Below are 17,740 nucleotides of genomic sequence, written 5' to 3' on the forward strand. Positions count from 1 at the left end.
ATCAGTAGTACATAAGTCTGGATTTCTTAGCCATTGATCAATAAAGAGTAGGAAAAAAAAAAAAAAAAGAAAAGAAAAAACGAAAAAAAAAAGAAGGAAGAACTACATGTAGGTGGGAGAGAGAGAAAAAAATTACCAATACATGAGGGGTGCACCCCCACAGTCTTTCATTTGCACCCTATCCCTCATGTGTTAGTAATTTTTTCCCTTTCTCCGACCTGTACGTAGTTTTCCCAAAAAAAAAAACCTCACAAAAAAAAGAAAAAAAGAAAAAAAAGAAAGAAGTATATTCCACTTTTCTCATTTCCTTAAATTTCAAAACCACACATCATTCACTGATGTTGGACTTGCACTGCAATAGAAAAACACAAAAAACCATACTTGTGAGTGAACAATGGATACAAAATCAAGTAGCTGGCGAGGGGCAAGTAAAAGCCTTTGCCTAGCCATTTTTAGTTTCTTCTTCGTATTTCAAAACTATCCAAATACCTCGGTAATGTTTGTTCAGGCCACAAGTAATGTAAGCTATCATATTTTAGTATTTTAAGTTCCAGTTCCAGCCTTATTTCCCATAACTGGTTAAAGAATATGCATGTCTTTAGGTGCACATTGTGTATATGGGAGAGAGGCAGTATGAGGATCCAGCAAGTGTCAGGAAATTGCACCACAAAATGCTTTCAACTCTGCTTGGAAGGTGTATATATATAGATATGGTTTCAGATAACCCTCTTGATTACAAATGTTGATACAATTTGTCATCCTTATTCCTTACTGACAATAATAGTGTGATTGAAACTAAAGCTGTCAATTTGTATTGAAGCAAAGAAGCTGCCAGGAGTTCAATTCTTTACAGCTACAAGCATGGATTTTCGGGGTTTGCAGCGAGGCTAACAAAATCCCAAGCAGAAAAGATTGCAGGTACTTTTCAGCTAAGAAAATCTACCTTGCAAGATTTTTTTAATTACTAAGCACAGGGAACTCATATTTTTCAGTTACCTTTATGCTTTGTTTGGATCATGGATTGGGATATGGATTTGGAAAGGGAAAGGGAAGTGGAAGTGGAAAAAAAATTTAGCTTATATTTGATTCACATTTGCTTCACCTTTTCCCTTTTGCTATCCAAATCTCCACCTATCCAAACACTGCCTTAACAGTTTGGGGCTATGAATTTCAGAGTTCCCAGGAGTTGTCCAAGTGTTTCCAAATGGCATCCAAAAGTTCCATACAACTCGAAGCTGGGATTTTCTTGGACTCCATCATTATTCTCGAAAAAAAAATTTAACAACAGAGGGCAATATGGGGGATGGAACAATCATTGGCGTCATAGATTCAGGTGATGATATATGACCTCATAACATTATAATCTGAAGCTTCACCCAAAGTTATTTTTATTTTATTTTTTTTTAAAAAAAGGGTTCTAAACTTGGATAGATGATTCTGCAACTCTGTAGGAATCTGGCCAGAGTCTGAAAGTTTCAATGATGAAGGCATGGGTCCAATTCCACCACATTGGAAAGGAACTTGCCAGCACGGAGAGCACTTCAACCACAGCAATTGCAATAAAAAATTGATTGGAGCTCGCTGGTTCATTGAGGGACTCAGGGACCAAATGAAGATCCCAATAAACACAACTAATAACATTGAATTTCTCTCGCCACGGGATAGAATTGGTCATGGCACTCATACTGCCTCCACAGCAGCTGGTGGTTTTGTGGAGAAAGCAAACTATAAAGGACTAGCTTGGGGTGTAGCTAGAGGTGGTGCACCTCGTGCTCACTTAGCAATTTACAAAGCTTGTTGGGCCATTGGTACAGGACGATGCACGGACGCTGATATATTAAAAGCATTTGACAAAGCCATAGAAGATGGAGTGGACATCCTATCTGTGTCACTTGGCATTGAGATTCCATTATTTTCTTACGTTGATCGGCGTGATTCAATTGCTATTGGTTCTTTCCATGCGACCACAAAGGGCATTACTGTAGTATCTTCAGGAGGAAATGATGGACCCTTCTCACAAACAATTGTCAACACTGCTCCCTGGCTCATCACTGTGGCAGCAACCACCATTGACAGGGACTTCCCAACAGCCATTACATTTGGAAACAACCACACTCTTATGGTATTAGTACTAGTACTACTACTAGAGATATTCTCAGAATCATGTGTAATTGCAGAAGGGCTGTTTCATCTTCATGAGCTTTCTTGCAAATGGTTTTGTTTTTTAATTTGCAGGGTCAATCTCATAGTACTGGTAAACACAAACACAGATTCACTGGCCTTGTTTACTCTGAACGCATAGCATCAGACTCGACAGATGATTCGGCGTTTGACCTTCCCCTTTTCTTCACCTTCCCCTTTTCTTCTTTTTCTTCTTCTTCTTCTTCTTATTCTTCTTCTTGTACCTATGCTGTGTATATATAATACTGTTTTATTTTCCTGTTGATGTTTGTCCAGCAAGGGTTGTCATCTTGGGAGTCTCAACACAACATTAGCAGCCGGAAAATTTGTGCTGTGTTTCTCATTACCAAACCAACAGAATATGGTTTCTGCATCAAGGGCTGTGAAAAATGCAGGAGGGATCGGACTGATATATGCACAGTTTGATGATAACCTGCTTGACTCGTGTGATGTAATCCCTTGTATTAGAGTAGATTATGAAGCAGGGACACAGATTCTAACCTACATCAGAAAAGCACGGTAAGGAAGGAGGACATAGCTGATAGAGAGGTTTAATTAAGACATGAACAAAAAAGTGCATATCATTATCATATGCTTATAAAACAGATTGAGAAATTAACCACAAGTCCACTTGTATCTCCATGAAGGAATCCTACTGTGAAGCTTAGTTTCCCGAGGACTGTGATAGGGGAAACTATGTCTCCTCGTGTTGCATATTTCTCTTCCAGAGGACCCAGTTCCATGAGCCCAGCTGTACTAAAGGTATGCCTAATATGCTAAATTATATGTTATTTGATTTTTGTTGGCAACTTCAGTTCACTTGGAAGTTTACTGGTTGCCAAACTTGCCATATGATATATGGGTAACCTCAAAGTATAATTCACATTCATTGCTAAAAAGTGGACTCTTGTTATATAAAGAAAGAATCTAACTAATCATATAGATATTTGCTTTTGGTGGGGTAATAAGATATTAAGCTTAAGTATTTTTCTCCCCCATGAAACAGAAATTGTTCAGGTAATATTCAAATATGTAACAAATAATTGTCAAAACACACAAGAATGTAATACAAATAAGGGTCTCACACACACATTTATGGGTAGAAAATGAAAGAAGGCAAAATAAATATCCAGTGACTACGTTAATATTTTTTGCATTAAAGAATTCAGGCTTTGCGTGGAAATCAACTTAGATTCTATAGGAAAAATGGAAAGGCAGTGGGTGCGAACATAAACATAAGTATGAATGGTTGGTGAAATTAACAGGAATGCTGAAACAATAAATTCTCAGCAGAAGTAACCTTAAAAAATAAATAAATAAATAATTGAAAAAAGAAAAAAAAAAAACTGAATGAGCTGTTCTCAATGCTATATGCTATGCTTATAAAGCATAATGCCCCTTCAATAGAAAATAAAAATGTAATTGTTGGAATGTGTAAACATATCTCAAAACATATAAATTTCTTTTATGAAATGTTTGGTTTATGTGAAGATGGACAAATTGAGGGCAAACTATCAACACACCCTTGAGATTTAGCCAAAATATGGATTGCCTGTCGGTAATTTGCCCAAAAATTTACAAAAAGAATTTGGAATATTACCCACTGATTGACTAGTTTAGAGTGCAAACAGAGCATGTTAATTCTCTTCAGTGCTTTTATTGATGTTGATATATAACATGCCAAGTTTGAACTCATTCCAATTTTGGTTCCATCGAAAAAGCCGGACGTAGCTGCACCAGGAGTGAGCATTTTAGCTGCATACCCACCACTGGGTACAAAGCATGGAAGTGGCTATGCATTCCTATCAGGAACTTCAATGGCTTGTCCTCATGTCACTGGAATAGTAGCTCTCATCAAATTTGCACACCCAGATTGGTCTCCTGCAGCCATACGATCAGCCCTCGTCACTACTGGTGAGTCACATTCAGTAAAATTCTTCTTTCTTTTTTTTTGTTTCTTCTTCTTCTTCTTGCAGTCCACACTTGACTCTAATAGACAAGCAATCACCAGCATCACAAAAGGGAACAGATGGAATGGACATAACCGAGATGGGGCCAACGCTCAAGAAGGCTGATCCATTCGACATTGGTGGTGGGCATGTCAATCCCAACAGAGCAATAAATCCAGGACTTATTTACAATATTAGCAAACAAGACTACATTCAATTTATGTGTGCCATGGGTTACAGCAACATATCCATTAGCAGATTAACCAAAACAACAACCAACTGCATGAAAAGCAACCACTTCTTACTTAACCTCAACCTGCCTTCTATCACCATTCCCAACTTGAAGAGGACAGTAACAGTCTTGAGAATTGTGTCTAATGTGGGAGACATTAATTCAGAATATAAAGTGCAAGTAGAAGCTCCATATGGTGTTCAAATGGTAGTTGAACCTCAAATTCTACGTTTCAATTCAACCATCCGAGCTCTTCCCTTCAAAGTTACCTTTCTCTCAACTCGAAAGATGCATGGAGATTACAGATTTGGAAGCTTAGTATGGACAGATGGCAAACACTTTGTGAAGAGTCCCATATCCATACGTGCAATCAAGTTTGATTCATATGCAGATGTATAAACAAACATGTAAAAAATCAGATTACCATGTAATTTCACTGCATCAACTGTTTTGGAAGAAAATTATGTTGAATAAAAATTGCCAAGGGAGGGACCATCACTATCTAATGGCTTTTTATGATTTTTCTCACACATTCTACCAGAATCCTTTTGTGGAATCCTTTTGTGGAAAACTTTGAAACGACTTATTAAGTGAAGAATTCTCCCACCATACAATACATCGCCATGGATGAATTGACAACCTTTCAATCTGAAAAACTAAGGCGGTTTGGTAAAAGTTCCCATGGTCGCAACTATCAGAAAATAATCATGACCAAGCAACTAAGGTCATTAACTATATATTAAAAGAACAAGGGTTAATTAGAGGCCTTGATTGTAAAATAGGTATAATTTAAACACACAAGCTTAAAAAACTCTCCTCAACTCAACAAGCCTTTATCCCAATTACTTTGGGAGCTTAAATCTTCAACCATTATTTAAATTTCCATGTCAAATACTTGAATAGTAATTCCTGGAGATTGCAGTTTCTATATGATTTTGAGGACATTTTGGATGCGCATTGAGCTAACAACTTTATACAAGTATGAAATAGTTTTTATAGCAATTGAATTATGCTTAGAGGGTGTGTGTGTGAAAAGAATAAAATTATGACATAAAAGATAAAGCACTTTATATTCCATATGCTGAAATATATATATATATACAAAGAAATTATAATCATATTTGCATGATTACGTGTGATAATCTCATTCTGTGTTATGCCGTTAATCTTTAATTACACTTGTGATTATGTGCTTAATATGAATTTGGATGCTAAGTATGTGATTATATGCATTTTTGAATTTATATTTGTCCATTGTAGAGAAATCTGTTTAGTATTATGGAGTAAACTGAAATTGAAGGCCGTAGAGGCAATGGGAATCAAAATTGACTATACTATTGTGATTAAGATAATTTTTAGAGCCTACGGGAAAATTTGATTAAAAATTGACTCGGATCAAAATAATTAGATTAATTCAATTCAAGTGAGCCTAATTAATTAGCACTAAACCTTGATTAGCCATCTCAATTAGTCAAGTACATATATATGTGTTCTAATTGTAATTAAGCTCATTCTTGAGCTCAAAATTCTAAAGTTATACACCCTAGAGAGAGAGAGAGAGAGAGAGAAGTGAGCATTAGAGAGAGAAGGAACTCAACTTGGGAGATTTACTTGGTGAATTGGAGATTTGAAGAGCTAAGCTCAAGAGCTAGCTTAATTTGGAGGAATTAAAGGCTATAACTAGGCGATTGAACTCTAAATTCATGAACTTAAGTAATATAAATGTGACTTCAACAAGAATGTGTAGTTGAGTATATGAATTGAGCAAAGATTGGAATTGTGACCAAAAGGGTTTGAGGACCCCTAAATGTCTAAACCATATCTACAAGTTAGACAAGGCTTTGTATGGGTTGAAACAAGCCCCTCGGGCTTGGTATGATAGACTTACTACCTTTCTTCTTGATAATGACTTTCAAAGGGGTAGTGTGGATAAGACTTTATTTGTGAAACATATTAAGTCTCATATTCTTGTTGCTCGGATTTATGTTGATGATATTGTGTTTGGATCCACTGCTGATCATCTTGTGAAATATTTTTCGAATTGCATGACACATGAGTTTGAGATGAGTATGATGGGAGAGTTGTCTTATTTCTTGGGTTTTCAAATTAAACAGTCTCCTTCGGGTATGTTTTTCAGACTAAGTGTGCCAAAAATCTTGTGTCAAAGTTTGGTCTTGAGTCTGCCAAACATGCACGCACACCCATAAGCACCAGTCTTCACCTTTCCAAAGATTCCTCTAGCACTAGTGTTGATCCTACCCTTTATAGGAGTATGATATGGAGTCTTCTTTACCTCACTATCAGTTGTCCTGATATTGCTTTCAGTGTAGGTGTTTGTGCCCGTTACCAAGCCAGTCCTAAAGAGTCTCATCTTCTTGTGGTCAAACGCATCATTAAATATGTTAATGACACGTTGGGGTATGGGGTTTGGTTTTTTACCGATACTACAGCTGAAATTACTGGTTTTTCTGATGCCGACAGGGCAGGGTGTGCTGATGATGGGAAGAGTACATCCGGGGGGTGTTTTTACCTTGGGAATAATTTGGTTTCCTAGCATGGTAAAAAGCAAAATGTCATCTCTCTTTCGACTGCTGAGGCTGAGTACATTGCTGCAGGGAATTGTTGTGCACAAATGTTGTGGATGAAGCAAATGCTTCATGATTCTGGGATAGATCAGAACACTCTCACTCTTTTCTGTGATAACATAAGTGCCATAAACATTTCAAAAAATCCTGTCCAACACTCTCACACCAAACACATTGACATTCGTCATCATTTTATTCGAGAATTAGTAGAAGAAGGCCTTGTTGTACTTGAACATATTTCCATTGAGCACCAAAAAGCTGATATTTTTACAAAATCCCTTGATCTTCTTAGGTTTGAGTTCCTTAGAAAGACCTTGGGTGTAGTGCTCAGTTGTTAGGGTGTTATCTATTACTGGAGGGAGTGTGTATGATTGTTTTTTCTGTATACTTGGATGTTATAATCTCGTTCTCCTTAATTCCTCTCATCTCTGCATTTAGGGGTTGTTTAGGGTGTCCTAAATAAGTGTACTTTTTGTCTTTTTGGACTAAAAAATTAAGGAAGAAAATATGGATGTTTGGGTTAACTTTTTAACTTTTTTATGGAAAAATGTGTAATAAAAAATTATAAAAATTGATTTGTAGGGAAAAATTAAGATTAGGAGTTGTGCAGCCGTAATTGTTGACTTTTGGTGAATAGTGTTAACTTTTTAACTTTTTGAGTAACTTTTTGACTTTTTAGTTTTTTGTGCAATATGCCAAACTTGGCCTTAGAAAAATATGACCACCTTTTATGTTGCATGCTAGACTTCATTGTTCATTGTTCATAGCTCATTTTGAATGCTCATACTCATTGACTTCACGATCTCATTCTGTACACATTCTTGAGATAAACTGTTGTAGGGGTTTCCGCACAAGTGATCAAAGTTCTCTATGGACCACTAACAGTGTATTTGTTTCATTATTGGAGGAATTGACCTATACTGGTATATCATGGGTGATGTTGAGTCTCTTAACCATCTACCATTTTTTTTTTCACTTTTGCGATTCCTTCCTCAACTCATTGAAGTCCGGGCACTAGGAAAAGGCTACCTCAGAGGCACCAACCAAGCCATCCTTTTTTATTTCATTCTTTTCTGGTTTGGTCTCCATACTCTTGAGTGTGCATGCCACTAGTGAGTGCCCACAAGGAAGAAAAGTTGAAAATATATATATATATATATATATATATATATAAAGGACTCATTGATTGAGGGGGAGCTTCCGCGTTTACTCAACAAATACCCCGTGATTCTTAGTGGTTTGACTTTTCTCTATGATGTTGTCACGCCCCAAGCTCCGTGACAACGCCGCACACTCATATAAGTGAGCATGCAAGGCTAAGAATCCAATCACATAACCCACAATGTAAAATACTCAAATTAAATCCTTAATTGTCATAATGCCAAAATCCATAAAAATAAATAGTTCTTATATGAAAATGTCCACCAAGTCCACTAATTTAATCTACTAACAAAACAATAATCCAAGTACTTAAATCATGGTCTTACTCTCGGCACTCCCACATGTAAAAAAATCCCGCGCAGCTCTACTCTTCAGAATCTGAAAAAAAAAAATAAGGGTAAGCTAGATAGTCCAGTAAATAACCAACCATCACTGCTAGCTGGATCAAGTATACAAAAATAAATAAATAAATCGATAACCAATAAATATAATTTTTTCTACAGTTCAATAAATGAACAATTATTTGTAAGGTCGTTTCATAGCTAAAAATAAACAATTTACAATACATTTTAAACGAAAAGCCAACAAGATAATTCAAAGTAATTTGTTGTTCAAATCAGTGGTTCGATATTCAGATGGTTCAATGATTTGATTTACAAAACCCAAGTCTTAATAACTACGGTCACTTAGCCCGTGACAAGGCCCAGAACCACACATAGGCCGGTGGTAAAGCCCCAAAAGAAACTAGTTTCTGTGCCAATAAATAACCCTCATTGGCTAGTGTCCAAATCATAGTCAGACTAGAGTGATATTCAAAATTCAAACAATACACAACTTTTAAATAAAACATTCGATATTTTCAGAATAAACGTTTAGTACAATTTTCAGAATAGTTCCACCAAATATTCAAATAATTTTCATAATAATATTCGATATTGTTTTATACTTGACCCATATTTTATTTTAAGAGAACATGAAGGCTATAAATAAATATTTATGATTTTAAACAATTCGATAGGAATAAAAAAAAATGAACCAACAGTGATAGAGGGTTACTTACCTTCAAACAGCTAAAATAATATTTTTCAAGCTAATCTCAAATTACCAAGATCCACCTCAATCTCACAAACCTAATAAAATATTACACCGCTTAAACAATTATTATGTGCACCCATCCATCTCTTCTTGTAAATACAATAGAATAAATTATCCCAATAGTCTATTAGGAACTCCCACGATTTAGCATCAAAACAAATTCATCACGGCTTCAGAAATTCTCAACCCATATTATTCTATTGCTGTTTATATACATGTAAAAATTTGTAATTGCTTGTAGTCAATCGTGTATCCCACAAATACACCACCATTAAACTTAACCCATCACATATCAATCTCAAAATATGAACCACCCAAACGAGATGCAAAATACACTCTAAAATTGAGCAAAATCGAGACCCCCAACATAGACTGCATCAATATATCTATTTAATCATATATGTCCATAAAATCATCTATTGATATATTAACACCAAAATCATAGATAAGAATACAATAAAATAAATCTTACCTTAAGTGATGAATAAAGAAAAATCACCACTCTATGAATCCTCCTTCTTCACTTTGGTTTTGTTTTGTTTTCTTTAATTTTTCTTTTACCTTCTCAAACCCTAGCTGCCTATGGAGCAATTCCCAGCCTCTATTTTGTTTGTTTCCCAAGACTTAAAGCCACAATAGGTGGGCTTATTAACCTAATTTCTCAAAGTTACAAAATTACCCATCTAAGTAATAGAAAATATAATGCCATCTCATAACTAATTCTTTGATATTAATAAATGACCCATATAAATTAATTTAATTACTAATCTATCCAATAAAATAATCCTACGCACAACTTGGGTTTTACAATGTTTAGTTACTTTTGTCGGTGGTCCAACGATCCGATCACTACGAGGATTAACTCTAACTCTATGGCCTCTCAAGGATTGCACACACACACATTCTTTTTGTGAGCTCTCATGTTTGTTTTTGAGTTATACATTCTCATGATGCTTATGATCATTGATTGAATATTATCTGACTTGCTCATGATTTTGTGGTTCATATTTTTTAAATATACAAGTTTACAGGCTTCATGGTGTGTGGATCATCTCATCCCAGTGTTACAGTCTTCCAATTATACTTTCCTTTGTTTTACAAGGTCACCCTTCTCTGGTTGAGTTGTTTTTTTTTTTTTTTTTAAGAAAAAAAAATTGTTTTGGAGTTCAGTGGTGTTTTGTCCCCGCTCGAGCGAAATCTATCATGCTCGAGCATGAATTTCTTTCATTCAGCATTTAGTGCAATGTTTTGCAGTTCTGCGAGGGTGGTTTTAGCGCTCGAGCGTCCATTTTTGAGCTCGAGCGTATCCATGCGTGTTTTGGATCCCGCTTGAGTGTTAAAACTCACACTCGAGCGAACTGGTTTGTTTTAAAACTCCCTCCTTCGACTCTTCAGTTCATCTTTTTCCCAAAAGTCATTCTCTCTCCTAGGGCTTCTTGGGGATTCGGTACATTGCTTTTCCTTGGTGTAGTCTTTGGTGATTTTTCTCACATCTAAGGTATGTTTCTCTTCGATTTCGCCTCTATTTTTCTGTTATTTACGTAGTTTTTTTTTTCACCCTTGTTTCATCCTTCACTCATGTTCGTAATGGTTGGGTCTCATTAGTAGTGTGAATCTTGTCTTGTTTTATTGAGTCTTTGGCATACTGAGATGGGTTAAGATCTATTACTGTCGTATGTTCTACTGATTTCGATTGAGTCTATTTGTGTCTTTGGATGTGGCTGCTATATTCACCATGACTCATCTCTACTGCTTTTTGTTCTCATGTGATTGTTGTGAAATTGTCATATTGTTTCATACCATTATTTGATTGCTCTACTAATGTTTTGTTTCTCTATTATTTTTGTTTTTTCCTTTTTTTGGTTTAATTTTTGTCTTGGGTTGGGGGTTTTGTGTTTAATCTTTTGGCTTTTACTTGGTTTAGTCATGTCTTCTTCCAAGAGAAGAAAGTCCACTGCCTCTCGACCTTCATTTAACTCCAACCGATTTCCCTTGGCTGATAAAAGACAAATTGTTTTGAGAGTCCTATCCGTCCCGAACCGTTCATCTCGAAAGAAATTTTCTACATAACACCTTTGAGTCTATCCATATCCGTCCACTTTTTGATCCCTTGGGTGGGGATTTGGTACTCTCTTTCTCGGGTCCTTAAAATCTCAGTTGGGTTAGAGAATTCTATTGTAATATGGAGAGTCTTGATGACATTAGTCCGTCATTCAAGACTTGGGTTCGGTCCAAATCTATCACAGTTACCACTAATCTTATTAGAGAGCTTTTAGAGATTAGTAAAGTCTTCCCTATTTTCTATCTTTTCCTGTGAGACCCACTTGCAATTTCAATGAGGTGGCCACTACTTTATGTGCTACATCTCGTCCTTGGCTCCCAGGCTCATTAATCATGCAAAATGAGCTCCTACCCCAGTTTTGGTTACTTAACCTCATTATGTGTGCCAACATTATTGTGACCACCCATAGCTCAGAAATCAATCAAGAACAAGGGTTTGTCCTTCAGTGTATTGCTGAACATCGCTCCATTGATCTTGCCACTTTGATCATCCAGAAGATGGTTGTTGCGTATGAGCGTAACAACCTTGGTCTACCTTACGGGTGCCTCATTAACCGGCTTATCGCCAAGTTTGAGGTTTCCTCATTTGACGATGATGAGTTTGTTTCACCTTCCTGGCCTTTTACCAAAAACACTGTCTTCCAGAGTCAGTCTCATATTCGGGGGATTTCTACTGGGATGGGTCGTTCTATTACAAGTACAGGTGATGCTGCTATGGCAGAGGAGGCTGAGTTTGATGCAGCTGCTGCTGGTGAGGCTGTTTGTGAGGGGGAGCAGCCACCTCCAGTCCATACTATCCGTGGCCAGCTCTACCATTTTGAGTAGTCTGTTGTTTCTCGTTTTGATTGACTTGAGAGTCGGATGGATATTTTTTAGGCCAGGCTCACGGATCTAGAGACTACTGCCAATGCTCGACTCACTACGTCAGAGGCCTCATCCAAGCGCATTGAGGAGTCCGTTGCATAGTCTTCTACTCATTTGTCTCAGATCCTGTCTTTTCTCCAGATGCAGTCCCTACCACAGCCACCCGCTCAGTGATCATTGATGCACAGATATGGTTTTTGTGTTTTTTTTTATATTGGTTTTTGTTCTCTCTAGGATAAAAAGGGGGAGTGAAGATGTTTTATTATGATAGATGGGTTTTTGATACATGGTTTTTTTGATGTTCATATGATACATGGGTTTTTGGATGTTGGATGTTCATCCTTGAATACTTAAAGCATGCTTTATTAAGATATTTGGTGATATTGTTATTTATGGGTAAATGGATATATTGGGTTGTTTTTAGATATCTATATCTTTTGCTATTTATCCAGTTCCACAGTTTTGGTTTGTGTGTTTGTCTCTTCAGGTGGATTGTTCAAGACTTGCATGATTCATGGTCTTTGATTTCAGTGTTTTTTTTTTTTTTTTGTGTTTTGGAATTTGTTAGGAAAATTGTTTTAGAACAGTTTTGTCTGGGATTTGACAAAGAGAGAGATTGTTAGGACCCTTGTTGTCAAAATCCATGGAAAAACTAAGTTTGTAATCGAGTTGTAATTTTCCAGTTTTGGTCGTCCCACTCGAGCGGGCAAAGTGATGCTTGAGCGGAGTTTACACTCTCACAGTATTTTGGGTGTTTGCAAAAAATACTAAGTGATGTGTTTTTACGCTCGAGCGTGGGTTCTTTCGCTCGAGCGTGAGCCCTGGTTTGGAAGACGCGATATAGAGTCCCTGCTACGCGATCTTTGCTTCTATAAATTCGCTTGTTGGTCCAACTCTAGGGTCACTTTTTCTAAATCTTCTTTAAGGGTCTTAGGGTTTCTTCTGAGGTTTTCCTTTGGAGTTTTTTGTGAGTTTTTCTTCATGATTTGAGTGAGTATTAAACTCATGTTTTGATATATCAAGGAGGTTGATTGGTTATATTCAAGAGTGTTCTTCTTCGGTGGAATTCGGAGATTCAAGCGTGGAGTTTCAAACGAGTTTGATACTATACGTAGTCGTTGGTTCGACAATAGAAGTTGTGGATTCAACTTTAGTCTAATCAATTCCGAGACGAAGGTTGCGGTGAAAGATATACAGAAGATTTGAAGACAAATTGGAAGAGTTTGGGTAATTTGTTTGTTATCTTTGTAATCTTTCTTTTTTCAGTAGTGGATTGATTAGTGGTGTTTCACCCGTGATTTTTTTATCACAATTGAAGGTGCTTCAATTGTGATTTTTCTACGTAAAAATCATTTGTGTTGATTTATTGTTTTTCAAAAACAACAATCTAAATTACTTTCGTAAGTGCTTGATGATTTAGATTGTGTGTTTTGAATGATTGGGAATTGGAGTAATTAAATCTTGATCTAATCACGAATCACTTAGGATTTTCACGGTTGATTTTTCCGTTTATACTTGTGGCATGTCATTGGATTGAGTTTTGGTTATTTATAACTGGACTATTATATAGTGGTCCAATGTGATTATGGATTTGTGTTTTGGTTTACATGTTCCTTGGGCTATTGTGGGCCATGGTCGGTCACACCTGAGTTTGCGGTGTGACATTCTCTCTCTTCATCTCTGTTCTCGCATTGCTTGTTTAGCTACTAGAGCTTTCTTCCCTCACTAGCACCTTCACTGCTTACCTCAAGAATATTCATATAGAAATTTCAGAGAGATCTTGGAGAAATTTCCCTTGTGAAGAGAAATTTTCAAAAAAAAATCCAAAGAATTTTTTTCCATTCTTAACTTGAAACAAAGAGCCAAAAGGACAACCGAATAATGGTTGGAGAAGACAATTCGTATGCCTAATTTTCAAACTTCTACAATTCCATTCAATATCAATTGAAATAGTACTTTGATAAGATGTCATTATCTATTCTTGTTATATATATATATATATATATGTGTGTGTGTGTATGTGTGTATGTGGATAATTGTAACATGCTCGGGGGTATCCGTGCGCGTTGAACAGTTCGGACTCCTGAGACCTCTTTGATCTAGTCTCACTATTGCAATGTGAAACGTAGATGAGAGTCCATTGTGAGAACCTGAATATACAAATCAAATAAATAATTAAATAATAATAATATTACAATCTCAAATATTTTATTGTGAATCTTTAAGTGCAAATTAAATATTATTGGAGGGTCTTTTAATTAATTTTAAACTTAAAATAAATTTATGGTGAAAATATTTAGTTTAGAGGCAAGATTTATTATTTTAAAAAAATAGAGGGCAAGTTAGTAAGTATATTTTGTTATAATAATAGTTATATTTTATTTAAATTAATGGGTTAGAAAATAAAATATATAAAGAGATAATAATTTAGAGCCTTTTGTTTAGATATATAAAGTAACCCTAGGTTGCCTAATACAATATATAACAACCCTAGGGTTCCTAATCAACACTATAGCAGCCACAACAACCACGGGGAGAGAGAAGTTGAGAGAAAAGAAGAAGAAAAAAAAAAAGGGGTTGCAAACAAGGAATAACTTTTGGGTGCATGGTAGGTCTCTATCTTTCTTCTGCTCTTTGTTTTTGTTCTTTAACCTTACTCTATTATTATTTAGTTCATTGATGGAGAGGTTGTAGGTTTCTGTATTTTGTATATATATATATATACTGTTAAGAAATCCGAGGAGTTAAATTCATGTATAAAGAATGGTGTAATTCTTAGTCCAAAAATTCTGCACAGAATCGCAAACTTTAAAAATCAAGAAACCATATCAAATGAATGAATTTTAAACTGAAATTTTTACAGCAGATTAATTACATATTGAATTGCATATCTGAATATTTTCATAATTTTTGGGAGTCAAAATCCATATAAATTGATGCGTTCAAATCTGTCCAGAAAACTGGTTCAAAACAGTAAATTCGGGAGTGTTGTTCTCTTTGGATATAAATCCAAAAATTATCAAATCAGCGTCATTAGAACCGGTTAAAGTCTAGTTTCGTAAATTTTTGGCCTTGCACTGATTGCTCATGTATACTAAGAGAACCATTAATTTCTTTAAAGTGCTGTAGAAAACAACCTATTTAGATATAATTAATTGTAGATAATTATTTTGATAAGCAAATCAAGTAAAACCAATTGGGTTTGAAACTTAGGATATATTAGTTGATATCTGGAGGGTTTTGGAATTTTTTGAACGGTGTAGAGTTGGTTTTTAATTTTTAGAGTTAGTGAACAGTTTGGGAAAACCTATCAAAAATTCTATTTTATCTCAAAGTCACATTTAGTTAAGTTTCGATCGGAACCCATGTCTTGGGTGATTTTAGACCTTGAAGAACATGAACTTAGGTAATATTTAAGAGTAACGGTGAGTTGGGTTGAGCCGTGTTAGTGCGCTTTAGTTTGGGGTTACTTAGTTCTTATTCTTTAATATTTTTAAATTAGTAGTGACGTGTAGTTTTCATACTTGGTTCAAGACACTAGTTGGAATTTTATACTCTATTCGAGGATTATATTATTTCGATTTCAGGTGAGTAGTTTCATGCTACGTATTTTTATAAATGTTCCCCTACCCTGAATTGTTGGAAAATTAAATTGTTGTTGCATGACTAAACTGTTTTGATAAATTATTATATTATCAATTGAATCAAATTATTTCTGAAACATGTGTGAACTTGGCATACTGTAAACTATTTGTTTTGGTCTCATGTTTATAATGATGAACTACCATGTTTTGAGAAATTGATGTGTATTGATTATTGGGACTATATGTGTATTTAGTCCAGGAAAATTATTTCACTATGTATGGTGACTCTGGCCACTAGGGAATAGATCTGGCTTGGGCCGTGATGACTCTAGTGCTCAACGATTGTAAGGAAAAAACCTTAAAAAAAGGCTACGTGACCTTCAATCAGATCGTCTTCGAGAAAAGGCCTAGGTGCCACCCTGAGGATGACTCTTAGTTCGGTATTGGATCCAGCGGGACTTATAGCCATGAGAACTGTGTGGCATATTAGTTATTTTTATTGGTACCTAGAAAATTATTGGTGTTCATGTTGTAATTTGTTTTAAGTGGAAAATGTCATTTATCATGTTTTTGCGAGACATGAGTATTTTAACTGTTGAACTGTGGAACGTTCTTTTTGAAACAGATTGTATTTACCAAACTGTATGCCAATCTAGTTTTGTGATATATATCTTATTTTGGAATTGATCCATGTTTTCAAAACTGTATATACTATCCATATAGCTACTCACTGAGCTATCAGCTGATTTAGTTGTTTACCATTTCTAGGTGTTAGAAGGACTTAGAGTGGACTCATGGCGCAGCAGGAACTCAATTGCATGGACCTCTAGGGTATTCATTTATTTTGTTTTAGATTGTTATGTCAAGTTTGTGCATATTTATATTTATTTTTATTGAGGTTCATTTAGGATTATTTTGATATGTGAGTTGTTTTTATCCCATAAGTTTGGATGGTATTGATTACGGTTGGTTTTGCCGTTTATACTTGTGGCATGTCACTGGATTGAGTTTGGTTATTTATTACTGGACTTTTGTATAGTTGCTCATTGTGATTATGGATTAGTGGTTAGGCTTACGTGTGCCTTAGGCTGAGTCCCTGTGGGCCACGGCCGGTCATACCCGGATTTGGGGTGTGACATCCACATTTGGCAACTTTTAGAAAAATCCATTTTATTGCAAAAACATTTTCCAGAAATGGATTGCGTCATCAGATCTCAGAGTCGCCACCTAATTTTTTGGGAAATTAGGAAACCCATGACTCGTGCCAAGACCACTATTCGCCACAACCAAGGATGCTTGGCTCAGAACCTTAAGTATGAAGGGAGAATGTCATTAATTGAGTACCCTCGCTCACCCGATCAAAAGATCAGCCTCTATCAAACCATGATATGAATTTTATTTTCTTTATATGTTCATGTTCTGATTATAAATCCTAAAATTTACTATGTAAAACATACAAGTATAGACTAGGTTGCTCAAATTGGAACAATTCAATTTCATATTTGTTTTTCGAAAAGGGTTTGAATTTGCCAATTAACAAAATGGGCTTAAAGTTTGTGAATTTGCCACTACAAAGTGGGCTTAAAATGTACATTCGTTGAATCATTTCAATTCAAACAACAAGCCTTCATCCACAGGCATTCAAAAAGTTTATCATTTGAGTAATTAGCCTCATGGGAAGATGCTAAACATAATAAGAAAATTATGTACAAGCGGGATGCTAAAGCATAAAAACTCACATATTTACTAACGTCCCGCAAACAAGCTACAAAATAAAATTAGTAAAATATGCATGATCCTATATACAAATCCTAATGCAATTCATACACAAGAATGGTTCTAAAGATCTGACTTCTAAAACATGACATGTGAAACATTGCAACACTTGTGATAGCACACAAAATCATATAAGAATCAATTAAAGCACAAAGATGCAAATTTAGTCAGATCTATGCATGAATCATGGATGCAAAGTATGGATATACATGTTATAGCGATCCCGGTTTTACCCTTGTTGTACAGTGATCC

At 35.6% G+C, this 17,740-nt stretch overlaps 1 protein-coding gene across 4 annotated transcripts; it reads left to right on the top strand.

The window, feature by feature from the left end:
* The first annotated feature begins 320 nt into the window (after positions 1-320).
* On the top strand, positions 321-4,878 carry LOC114256251 (subtilisin-like protease SBT3.4). Of its 4 annotated transcripts, none has more exons than XM_028195872.2 (10): positions 321-493; positions 603-694; positions 821-918; positions 1,175-1,333; positions 1,452-2,122; positions 2,236-2,327; positions 2,458-2,700; positions 2,829-2,943; positions 3,903-4,095; positions 4,193-4,878. In XM_028195872.2, exons 1-10 carry the CDS (start codon positions 395-397, stop codon positions 4,759-4,761), a joined length of 2,331 nt encoding a protein of 776 aa, XP_028051673.2. In that variant the 5' UTR covers positions 321-394; the 3' UTR covers positions 4,762-4,878. The 4 variants fall into 4 exon arrangements, with proteins under 4 accessions (XP_028051673.2, XP_028051670.2, XP_028051685.2 ...); XM_028195869.2 differs by having other exon boundaries at positions 322-520; XM_028195884.2 differs by having other exon boundaries at positions 358-493; positions 826-918.
* The last annotated feature ends 12,862 nt before the right edge of the window (positions 4,879-17,740 follow it).

Source organism: Camellia sinensis, chromosome 4 (assembly GCF_055761805.1).
Source record: "Camellia sinensis isolate YWXY chromosome 4, ASM5576180v1, whole genome shotgun sequence".
Lineage (NCBI taxonomy): Eukaryota > Viridiplantae > Streptophyta > Magnoliopsida > Ericales > Theaceae > Camellia > Camellia sinensis.